Below are 12,730 nucleotides of genomic sequence, written 5' to 3'. Positions count from 1 at the left end.
ATTACTATGTGTATAAATAACATTTCTGACATTCAGTGACTTCCTAGAGTGAACAACAGCCAACAGCTTCACAGTCTAACTGTCTTAAACAATAACAACGATTCAAATCTGGACTAGGATGTAATCAGATTACTGAACTCTGATCTGAACATGAATTGCCAGATAGACTTTACAGTAATCACTGTTTAGTAATCTGCTCTCAGTTCACTTCTGCAAAGTACCGTTTAAATGTTGACACGTCTGACACGGCTACTGCGGGGCTTTCGTCTGTCACATGACAAGCCAGGATTTATTAATAATACACACAGGCACAAAAACATTGTGCAAGCTGCTCTCCACACAGATACTGGTCTTCACACAGAAAGTGCCACAGGAATCAACGTACCAACGGTGCAAAGAATCATAATGTGGTAACACGACATGCAGCAGAGAACAAATGAGTCAATAAGCCATCATGGGAGAAACATCCTGATTTAACTGTGTCAAAATTGAATGGAACAGCTGACGAGTGTGACAGTGTCCTGTCACCTCACGCCTGATGGAGATTTTGGACGTGTTAGACAGTGCTGTCCACCATCAACACCAAACACAAAGAGACGGAATAGCTTCAGGACAGTGAAGTGGAGCTCCACTGTCAAAGCAGCCTGTCCAAATGTGATCCGTCAAAGCTGAACTGTGATTCTTTGAGTTCGTATTCATGCATGGTAATTCATGTCACCCACAGGAGGAGACTGAGACTCTGTCAAATAACCATAACCACCAGAATTATGCCAAAAAAAAACAAAACTTTATTTAAACTATAAACAGAGTTACAAGAAAATTGCAGGAATTGTATACATTCATATATTTGATATATTTACTGCTTCATTCTGTTTGTGACTGAGGCAGGACTGTGTTTGTCTCTCATCTCCATGGTTACACAAACAGAACACGTGATGCTAACCCCCGTTCAGATTCACAAACACCTCTCAACAGAAAACTGAGAACAAGCAAACATGTTCAGAAACAATGTGAAAATAATAAGCTTTGGCATTGACTGAGAACTTATTGCCAAGAATGATTGACCGCTGCTCTGCATCTGCCTTCCTATGTACGCACAATCAGGACAACATTAAAGGCTCACTTCGTCACAGCTCATCTCATTAAAAACTCAAAGAAATAGAAGACTGACATCTTTAAGTCAGTTTGGATGACCTTGCATATTTCTATCAAGAGTTCAGTGAACACGAAAGTCTTTAACAAAGGGTGACAGAGGCTGGCAAGTGATTGGTTGGTTAGGTTGTAAATTCTACCGTTACTGGGCGCATAGCACTGCAACTGCCACACGTCTGACCAGTACAGACATGAAATGATGAAATACAACCTTCATTCTGGACTGAGCTGTACAACGTTTGTAGATTTTCACATTTAAAAGGAGAACAAAATGAACAAAGTACAAAAACACAATAACAATAATAATAATTATAATAATGAAATTTATATAAATGACAAAAAAAAGTGAAAAAGGCTTAAAACTTGATATGTTTATATACATGATACAGTTTTGTATATACACACATACATATCACACAGACCTCTATACAGGCTTCTGTACAAAGTTCAAATATACTGAAGATAGACGCTGCAGCTGAGTGTGAAGTCATCAAACAACACTGCCCACACACACACACACACACACACACACACACGCACGCACACACACACACACACACACACACACACACATCCTCTGGTAATAATCCAATGGGTGGTGTAACATACAACATGAGCGATGATGCAGGATTTCTCAGGCCCAGAATAAGGCTGCATTTTCTGATGAGCTCCCCTTCAATTTGTTTTTCAGTTTACAGTGGAAAAAGAAACTTTAGAGTGTTGACACATCTTTGGCATCTCAAGGTTTCATTTTGTGTGGTTTGTCGGCTGATCGTGAGGGTTCTAACAGGCTGGATGTTAGCATGCTAGCCCACAGTAGCTAACTTCTGGTGTGATTGAGACGCTCTGATTTTTTCTGGTGAGTAAATACTGTTTCAGAGGAATACAAGTGCTTCACTGTTTATTCTTTTATGCCATGACAATAATTTAGTGTACTCCCACAGATCGGACTATTAGCCTTCAAAACCCTGCATCCTCGAAACCTCCCATGTGCCTCTTCCCTTTAGCCCACACACTTGCAAACAGAAAGCTGATATTAAGAGCAAGCTCCACAGCAAAGCTTCTCACAAGTGCAACAGCTGTTTGCAGTCAGAAGAATAGATGAACGCTGTACTGATCCTGGTGGAGCCACCTGGAACAGGAGCTCTGGAACAGGAACACTTACAGGTGCCACACTGAGATAAGAGAGAAATCACTATGTCCACCTAGAGGTGGTGCGCTGGCTCCAGCACACTCATTTACTAAAGCACTTCTTTAAAGAGATGCACACAACACAACAACATCCTGCTGGACGTGAAGGTGCTGGGGGGGGTGAGACTAGCATGAGGTTTCAGCAGACTGAAATCTTGCTCCTGTCCTGATCACTTGTGTTTGTTCAGAGTTTGATGAAAAACTGTTCTTTTTCAGGATTCATTGGTTTCCCAGCATGCAGCTGAAGGTGCAGTTGCATGAGCTGGTGCTGAGGCGGGGAGGGGGGGGGGGATTAGATGACTTTGTAGGTCAGGTAGTCACGGAGTGGCGTGGGAATGGCCAAGGTCTCCACCTGCTGGGTGGTCATCACGCGGCGAAGGGCCATCCTGCTCATGTGCTGCAGACTGGCTACGCTACGAGGACACTCCCAGAAGTGCACACTACCATCCCGAGTCCTTCAGGAGAAAAGAAATCATCATCATCATCATCATCAGGAGCCAGTCACAAGACTGCTCTGTTGCATTATGGGTGAGTTGAGTAGAAAAGTTCAAAGCAACACTTAAGAAACATGATGAACAGCACAGTGACAACATGGAGAACTGGTTTCTTTGACTGCTCTATCATAAGGTGGGAGTTGATAGGTGTGACCGAGGTGATGTGAAATGATCTGTGTGTTTAGGGTGTGTGTGTGTGTGTGTCTGAACATGAAAGTATCTTACCCAGCAGCAAGGACACTTCCTTCAGCAGAGAAGGCACAGCAGAGGCCATTGGACAGAGAGGCGATGGCCTGAGGAGCTCGTTCCTCGATGCTCCAGAAACGCACCAGCCTGAGCAGAGACACAAAACACTGCAGTCACAATCCACACGTCAAACAAACCAGAGGACTGCCCATGGTAACTATCCACAGCAGATTCCTACTGAGGGTGAAGGTGAATAAAACCTGATAACATCGCTGCCATGTACTAAAAACATGCACCAACCAGCTAGTGGAATTTTAAAAAGTTACTATCAGGAGTGTTCCTTCAAGACAGCTGCCTGTACAGCCGCCATATTCTGAACGGGCTACCGCTGACATTCCACTGTATCAGCCTGTGTCAAACTACAAGAAATCAACCTCAACACACTGTATGAGTTGTCCAAATCTAGAACAAATAGCCTCAAGGTGTCAGAGACAGGAGAATTTAGCAGGCAGAGAGAGTCTAATGAAAAGATGTCATTATGGGTAATGTAGGAGACAGGTTTTATGAGCCTGACCCACACTGGCACTACATTTTCTTTTCCCTGCTGTGAACTAGGGGTTGTACAGACTAGTCACTAGTCACTACTCCACAATGACGTTTAGAGCTTGATGTCGAGTAGTCGCTAATCACCGTAAACAAAATTCATCAGAACCCGCTGCACTGGTGGGCCCAGAACGAGGATAGATTTCCCTGTTTGGCCAAGTTGTGCAAACGTTACCTGGCTGTCCCAGCGACAAGCACACCGAGCAAGAGGATTTTTTCACTGGCTGGAAATAACATCACGCGACAGCGGGCGAGCCTTCACCCAGCGCACGTAGATGCACTTGTGTTCTTGCACACAAACCAGGATCGAAAAACGAAAACTGTGACTGAGCAGGACTGTGATGATGACTAGGCTTTCAGGCTCTTGTCTGTGTGTTGTTTTCCTCACAAACTGTTCAGTACAGTATTTTGTTTTCCACTTCGCCTATATGGGAGATGTAGCCGAAAATAACATGTAGGTATGTTACAGAAAATTTAACAGTTGAGTTGCTGCTTGTTGTTGATACCTGATGCTTGCTGTTCTGCACAAATTCTGTGTAACAGCTGTCCATTGTCAGCGAATACAGATTATTGCAAAGCATTCCCTCCTCCTGTAATTTTTTAATTACTGAAAAAAATTTATCAAAGACGTCACCAGCAACTGGTCAACGTCGACTCGACTTTCATAAGTGTCGACTTAAAAAAATCTGAAGTCATGCAACCCCTACTGTGAACACACTGACGTGACTGAACCAGTTGAAAATATTTCAACTTGCGATAAAAGTCCAGTATTATCTTGGAGCTTCATCAATCTGATTTATGAATATAAAATATGGGAGGAAAGAAGGCAGCATGGAGGGAAACAAGCTGAACCACCAACAGACACTGCAGGTGTGGGCACTGCTACCTGATTACAGCTAACTATTTGTACTGTTGGTACACTGTTGGGAGTGAATGAGCGCAGACTGGAACAGTTCAAACTAAATGGTTGTTTGCCTGGTAGTGGCGCTAGATGACCCGGATGGATTATTGCTTGTTCATAACTTATTCCAGATGATGATGATGATGATGAGCTTTGGAATGATGAGACTTTTTGAGAAGAGGCATCTTCATGGTAATGTTACAGTCAGTTCCAGCTCACGCATACCTCTCTGTTCATTTGGAGCTCTTCATGTGTTTTCTTGCTTTTTTCCCTCCACAGCCTCCATTTTGCAGATCAACAGTTCAGTCTTTGGCCCAGACAGAGGAATTAATAGCTACCTTGTGATAGTCATGTGACCTGTCCCAACAGACCAACATACAGTAGCTATGTGCTCTCATGACTCCAAGGCTTAAAAACAAGCTGCAGCAAACAGTGAAGCTTTTCTTCTGCTGTGCTGTTGACACATCAGCGGTGTGCATGAACAGATTTGAGTGAACAAACATGGTCTCAGGGGGCTCGTCCTGGACTCACTGCTCGTTCACCATTTGAACACTGTGTTACAAACAGTGCACTCGTTTATCTACTGCTGAAACAAACGCTCATGCTGATACAGCTAACGTCCTAGAACAGTTTTTAACAATGTTGTATTTGAAGGTTTATACTTAAGGTCAGCATGTTTACATGTTTGTTTCAGCCTGAAAACTCCACCACTAAACTTAGCAGGGTAATAATTAGCCTAATATCAGCAGGCCTGGAGGAGGCGGTGGAAACAGCGGCGGGCTAAAGGAACCTTTCAGCTAATTCTGTGTCTCACCTGTCATCAGTAATGCTGGCGATGTGGCGGCCATCAGGGCAGAAGCTCACAGAGCGAACCCAGCGGTCATTTGCACCTCCAGCGAAAATAGGTGATGGAGGAGGAAAGAGATGGCTGGAGAGAGTTCAAGAAGGGCATCGGTATCAGGAAAAGTTCAAAATAAACAATATGACCAGTAGCTAATGTTAGCAAAGATACAGATAGATACTGCTGTACAATCAACATCCACTCTGCTCCACCCGTGCTGTTGGAGCACCATGTTCTAGTATTTACCATTACGCTGGAATTAGCAAGTGTGACCACTGTTAGACTAATGTTACATAAGCCCAAATATATTGATAAATAAACAATATGATGTAGTAGTGTGAAGCCTGAGCAAGGCTCACTTACGAGCTTTTACCATGTCCTTCAACCACATCTCATAACAACAAACACTCTGCTGAGGAAGACCATGAGATACAGCTGAAAGCTCCGGCAACAGTTGACTTCAAAACAGTTGGAATACCCCCCCACCCCCCACCCTGACCTGTGCGGTTATGAATTAGAATTCATTTCCGGGCAGCAAACCCTCCCCGGTCCCCCCAGACCCCATATTATGTGCATTTCATACCCTAGTTCCAGCAGGATGGTGGCCTTGTGGTGGTCCCACACGATGACCCGGGTGTCATACGAGGCAGTGGCCAACAGCGCCCCGTCTGGAGAGAACTCACAAGACACCACATCATTGTGGTGCCCCTCCAGCTTCCGGATCAACTTGTACTTATCCATGTTCCATAGGAACACCTGCAATGGGAAGAGGGGACTGTTATAGCCTGTGCAGTGATTTGGTGGAGTATGTGCTCTCTTATCATTACTATATGCAAATAAAGCATTTAAAACTTAAATTAAGCAACATGAATTAAAAGAGAATTAAACAGTTATGCTCAAGTTCTGTCATTGTAAAGCTTTGGAACCTTTAAGCAGGCCAAACAAACAAAAGAGCACATGCTACTCAAGCAGCAAGGCTATGTCAAAATGCAACACTTAACCTACATTAACATTCCAAAAGTTTAGATTATAGAACAGTATTAAACTACAATATCACAACTCAAATGTATACATCTGTAAATACATAATTACATACGTAATAGATACACTAGTAGTATACTAATAATATAAAGACTGTCATGATTTTAACAGGAAAAGTCTAGAAAAAAGAAAATAAAACAGGTAGTAACTTAAGGTAACATAATGTTACTCCACTGGTTTCCCCTTTCAGAGTTTTAGTTCACTGTGTTTACAGTAGGCTCCCACCTCCGGCAGAAGCCTACGAAGAGAGACAGATACTGCAAGAGAAAAGAATATTTTATGGCCAAAGGGTTGATACCTCTGGCAAATACACATATGCACACATACATTCTGTACACTCACACACATTCTACACACACGTAGAAAAGTCTGTGGAAGTCTTTTGTTTTAAAGACAGACATGGTCTGAATTGATAGTATCATATCTATCTATGCAGTTCTAGAACTTGTTGTCACTTGTTGGAGAAATGGAAAACAGTCACATGCAGGCTAATGCTTCAGTCTGATGGGGGGAGGGGTGCTTCTTCCTCTATTCCAGCTATTCTAGTTTCCTCATTTTCTAGTTTCCTCAATTGAAGTTTAACACATAAATTTGTTTTTCCATCTCAAGTAAGCTGCTGGATAAATGTGGAGAAACCGTGTAATTTATGTTCTTCCACGGCTGCTGCCAACAACAGAAACTCAAGAGTTCTTAATAAAAAGCCATAGAACAACTGAAGATGGGGAGTTACAACATAACTGGCCAATTTGTCTGCTGTTTTTCTCAATAACTGCAGGATTATACAAAAGCTCTGCTCATTTCTTTATCTATTCTCAATGATGTGAAAGCTGCTTGATAAAAGAAGCTGCTTTAACATGTGAAAACACTGACAGTGAAGGATCGTGCAGGCTGGCTGGGTGTTAAACTGTCTGGGTTTTCTCTAACTTGCCATTGGCAGCATAACAATGCTACACTGTATGCTACAAGAGATTCATTTAAACTGACAGGAACAGAAATCCTACTAACAGAAGAGAAGCTAGTGTGTGCTGACAGTTGACAGTGCTATTTAAAGATGGGGAGAGGGGAGTGGAAGTGGGTTTGGGAGAGAGGTGGAGGGGTGAGGGGGGATAGAGGAGTATTTCATAACCAGTTTAATGATAGTCTTGAACTGAAATTAAAATAATTAGAGGAACTGCGACAGCAGAGGTAGACAGACACAGAGCAGCACCTACGTACAGATTGACCTTGCGGGTCAGGTGCCAGGCTGCCCCTGGCCAGGCCTTTGGGCATTGTGCACTGTGCGTCCCCGGTTTACACCGGCTGCTCAAAATGTCAGCGCGGCGCTCCGTTCAAAACCAATCACACACTGAGCTCTGCCACCACCTGTGACAGGGAGAGCAAGACACACACTGTAGGGACACACACAGCCTAACAAACCTACTACCATGTCTACCATTACCACCATGTTCAGAGTGATATACAGCTGCAACATTGGAGTTAAGGTGAACTCATGGTGGCCAGTCTATGAATCAAGCTCCAGAAACATGTGTGCCTTAAGGGCTGAAGAAATATGGGGAACCAAGTCAGCATGATTATATAAAAGGAAAGTTACTTTAGAGATTCCCCTGCTGCAGTCATTTAAAGATATTCCACTGCTATTTGTATTATATGATGAATATAGAAATATATATACACACATAAACATATTTTTTTAAAAACAGTCTGCACGGCATGCAAACTTCAGAACACCAAGGCTTTTTTCCCCACTTCAATCAAAAACCAAACAGAATCTAAGTGCAGGTAGCTCACAGCAGTTTGTTCTAGGTGGAAATGGAGGGCAGGGCAGATGGGAAGTTATGTTTTTTTTCATTTGTAGGCTGATTGAGCATAACTGGTCACAAGCAATTGCACACAGATTAGCTAGCAAACCAAACAAAAGAGGTAAAAGGGAACATGTGTACGTACTGCTTTGCCGGCGCCGACTGAGCACAGGATGGAGCAGTCAGGGGAGAAGGCGCTGCAGTACACCCAGTTGTGATGCCCCCGCAAAACCTTCACCATATTACCTACGAGACACAACATTATCTCAGATGAAGCAGAACGCCGTGCTCTTTACTGTCCGAGCCACACATAATGAGTCATATATCCTTTTTTTCCCCCCACCAGGCTTAAGCTGGGTTGTTCTTTACACTTCCAAAAGCAGCTCAGCTGAAGGAACACAATGTCTGCTCACCTCAGTACAAAGAGTGAAAGCTTCATCTACATACCATCATCTTTGAGGTCCCACACACGGAGGGTCTTATCTCTGGATGCAGAGACCAGCATGAGGCTGCCATCAGGAGCAAAGGTCAGGTCTCGCACTATATCAGTATGATCCATCAGATTCAGCAACAGTTTTCCTACAACAAGCCGAACAGACAGTTCATGTAAATGTCATCCGTAGTGAGGGTGAGAACGTGTACTGGTCAACAGTGAAAATATCAGTGATACAATGTTTACAGACACACCAACAACGCCCTTCCTGCTCAACAGCCTCCCAGTCAAACAATAAGAATTAAATGAAAACACAACTAGAAACTAGTTTAATCAATCAAAACTAAATTAAAATAGTTCCTTTTTTTTTTTTTTTTTTTTTACAATGATAACACATTTAGTCAACCAGAACTTAAAACAGGACAAGGTCATTCATGATCAAAAGAACTTTCTTGGAGGCGGTAAGAATGTGAGGAATGAGGAATGTGACGATTTCACAGGCTCCTCCAGAAAACACAAACAGCGAGCTGCACGCCCAGAATATGTTCTGGAAACAAGTTTCAGACTGTCTGAACAAGACTCCCTTTATTTGAAATGCTTTTGAATGACAGTATATAGTGTATATGCAAAGTAATAGATACAGTTGACAGTGTAGAATTTTGGATGCAAAATCCACAAAGAGAAGAAGGTTCTCTACAAAAAAAAAAAATCTACACAAGCCCAATTTTGTTCCTAACTATTTATTTACTACCATATCTAATTAGAAAGTCATTCGACTGAACCTGACAATGTGTCCTCACCAGTATAAACATCCCAGATCTTGATCCGACCATTGTTGAGGCCTGTTGCCAGTAGCAGCTGGTCCTGTCCAAACTTGAAGCGGTGCCACTCGATGTTAACACAGCGGCTCTGCTTCTCTGGCACCGAGGAGCCGAAGGCCAAGCCCCAGACGATGTCACCGCAGTCGATGGTGTGCTCACGGGGCTCTCCGGCTGCTGGGATTACCTGGCCTCTGTTGCTGTTCTGACAGGACAAATGTCGAGGACTTGAGGCATTGGTGCCCTCTCCGCCATGGCCCATTGAACTAAGGCAACAGAGAATGGAGAAAGATACAAGAAGAGGTTAATGAGGCACGCTGGCAAGCTGTTTTTTTTAGACCACACAGCAAGGCACAGTTGTGAACCTTGAGGATGCTTTGGAGCTGTGCTGGTCAAACAACAGTAAGAGTCTTTTTCAGACCACTGTGGCTCTTTCTTTGTACTGTTCCTCCCTGCAATATTTAAAACTCGGCTTCGGCCAAACAGCACAGAATATGTCTATATCTGTGTAATAAGACCTGTTTTTACTGAAAAAATAATTACAAATGACATTCCATAAAGTCAGTGATAAACACATTGCACTTCCTGTAACTCTTTACAATAAGAGCAACTCTCTGAAGTTGGCCGAAGTCAGCAGCACTGGTTTCCCCTGCTATGAGGCTGTAGTAAAAATGTCCTCTGTATTTTGCTTGGCCTGGTGAGTCTAAAGGGACAAACCCGCGCCCATGGAAACCCCTTAAACTGTTAACAGAGCAATACAGTGGTCAGCTGTGAGGGTTCCAACAGCAATCCAACCACTGCCTGCTGTTTTGGGAACAACAAGCACTTGTTCTATAGACAGTTTCAAAGTATGGCTTTGAGAGTCACAAGGCTCTATTGAGTGGAAAAAGAGACTGTTTAGCAGAAAAGGAGCTGATAATACAAGCCACGTGTCCTTGGCACCGAGGAGCACCTGTCTGTGTTCACTCTGCTCTCTGCATTAGGCGTGGACAGATACTGGGAGTCAAACTAATGATACTTACAAGTTCTTCAAGCATTTTGTCCAGGGAATGAGCCTGACAGTGCGATGTCCCTGAGACCAAGCAACATAGGAACCATTGGGTGCAAAGGCTACTGTCCAAGCCTCGCGCCCAGACTTCTGGTCGAAGGGAGCAACAGGCACCAGGAGTTCACCGATGAACTTAGCCTTACCTGAAACAACAACAACAACAACAACAACAGGGTTAGTTCAGGTGCAGCCAGTAATAGATCACTCATTAACATATTAACCCCTGCTTATTCAGGCCCACCCTCTGGAACTCCAATCATGTCAAAGCCACCGCTAACTCACAAACATGTGAGTGGGCTTGTCACTAATGCGGGCACCCCATTGGTTAACAGTGCATCAGAACTTAAGGTATATAGGTTAAACACACTGTAATAAAGTGCATTTAGAAATAACACAGCAAAAGACAGATGTACACATGGAACGAAATGTCTGCATGATTAACTAACAGGGGAACACTCCATATCCTTTTTCTAAGTAAATGTAAATACAGGTTTTGAACAGTAGAGCCATTGTAAATATAGAGAGCATACATACCTACTTATTCTAGACTCCTATAACTATTTAAGGCGGTGTAACAAGACTAAATAAAGACATTATATAGCTCGACTCAGATACACACTGGGAACGTTTGGAATTCTCCTTGCAGGTAAACCTGAAGCTTAACTGACACTACATGGCACACCAGCGATATAATGAACATGCATATCCACGTCAGACACGCTACACGGCCGTGTCATCGTGCTGGCCCGCACGTAACGCACGACTCTCCGCGTTGTGTTGAAGCACGGTATGAATCACCCACTGGGTGTGTGTGGGGGAGGGAAGCTCTGAGTCAAGGTTTGATCAGCAATCCAGGAGAAAGGGACAATCCATCTTCAACCATTAACGCGAAGCATGCAGAGTGACAGGACAACAAACCAAGTGACCGCGCAGTGACGGCGTCAACGCTTGACACACTCTACAGACATGTGCCGCGAGCTAGAAAGCCGCGAAGATGAGTGGAGCCTTCATTTACATGCACAGAAAATATACGTTACACAAAGTATATGACATTTAAACGCGCTAGGTCCAACAGTGGCTCGACGTATGTTAGCTTACATTGATTAAAATGGCTGAGCTGATGCAACGCGTAAACAATGCAGTCACCGCGGAGAGGTGCAGTATCAGACATAAAGCTAGCTGTTACAGTAACACACCTGAATGTGCTGCTCATGTTGTGTTATGACGCACTTTAAATCACTCGGTCACTTTGAACTGTGTGGAATGGATGTAACGTACATGAGCGTTAGCACAGCACGCTGCAGCTCTCAGGACCTGCCCACGGAGAAAAGAACATGTCAACTCACCTATATCATTTTCGTTGACAGAGTCTGGGAAGCTTGCCATCTAAATAAGGGCACAGACCTAAGAGAAAATCTAAGTACGGACTGAAAAACAAAGATATAGAGAGGAAAGAGTCTGTTGGTGCGGAATTAGGCGGCGGCTCGTCCTCTTCCGAAGTCGGTTGAATCCCTCCGCCAAGCTTTCAACGTCCCGGGTAGAAAAATGCAGCTGTCTGTGAATGTTGCCCTTTAGCTCTTCGACTCTTTGTTTCACTGTTTGAGTCTATAGTTATGCTCCTCGGGTGTTACCGCTCTCTCGTATTAAACCCCGTTCAACACGTTATTATACGAATTAACTCAATATACGTGAGTGTGTCTCATAGTACAATGGCTTCTGGCTGGGTAGCGCCGAGCTATTTTCCCCTAAACCCGGGGGAGGGCTTTCATTAACACGTCAGCACAGTTGCCACGGTGATACTATTAAGACCACCCCACCCCACCCCCTCCCCCTCCCATTCTTCCTCTGACAAACAACCCTCTGGCTCTCATTCATTGGTCTCTTCGCAGCTGCGGCGGGGCGTTCCTTACAACCCAGTGTTTTCATTGGTTCGTAGCGCACAGGAACGCCCATTTTTAAATGAGTGGCTCGTGGGGTAAAAGAACGCCCACAACTTTTCTACAGAAAAGATGAATACATTCATTTTATGTTATTTATTCAAATATTTAAAAACGTGATTATTGTTATTATTAGCAGTAGTAATACTAGTAGTATTGTTGTTGTTGTTGTTGTTAGTAGTAGTAGTAGTATTAGTATTAGTATTACTACTATTATGACATGCAGGAAAGAGCCACAGGTCAGATTCAAACGCTGGGCTTCCGCAGCAAGGACTGAGCCTTTGTA

The 12,730-nt window shown here is 43.6% G+C and overlaps 1 protein-coding gene across 2 annotated transcripts; it reads right to left on the bottom strand.

Moving 5' to 3' along the window:
• Window positions 1–765: 765 nt before the first annotated feature.
• wsb1 (WD repeat and SOCS box containing 1) lies at window positions 766–12,279 on the bottom strand. 2 transcript variants are annotated; one of them, XM_019262816.2, is made up of 9 exons: window positions 11,854–12,279; window positions 10,482–10,650; window positions 9,442–9,725; window positions 8,656–8,787; window positions 8,354–8,454; window positions 5,952–6,124; window positions 5,342–5,455; window positions 3,063–3,170; window positions 766–2,798 (listed from the first exon to the last, which is right to left on the bottom strand). In XM_019262816.2, the coding sequence occupies exons 1-9, from the start codon at window positions 11,891–11,893 to the stop codon at window positions 2,636–2,638; spliced, it is 1,284 nt and encodes a 427-aa protein (XP_019118361.1). In that variant the 5' UTR covers window positions 11,894–12,279; the 3' UTR covers window positions 766–2,635. The 2 variants fall into 2 exon arrangements, with proteins under 2 accessions (XP_019118361.1, XP_027136658.1); XM_027280857.1 differs by lacking the exon at window positions 11,854–12,279 and adding an exon at window positions 11,042–11,257.
• Between the last annotated feature and the right edge of the window lie 451 nt (window positions 12,280–12,730).

This window comes from Larimichthys crocea, chromosome VII (genome assembly GCF_000972845.2).
Source record: "Larimichthys crocea isolate SSNF chromosome VII, L_crocea_2.0, whole genome shotgun sequence".
Taxonomy (NCBI): domain Eukaryota; kingdom Metazoa; phylum Chordata; class Actinopteri; family Sciaenidae; genus Larimichthys; species Larimichthys crocea.
The sequence above is the reverse complement of the archived record's forward strand: the minus strand, read 5'-3'. Positions and strand labels throughout refer to the sequence as shown.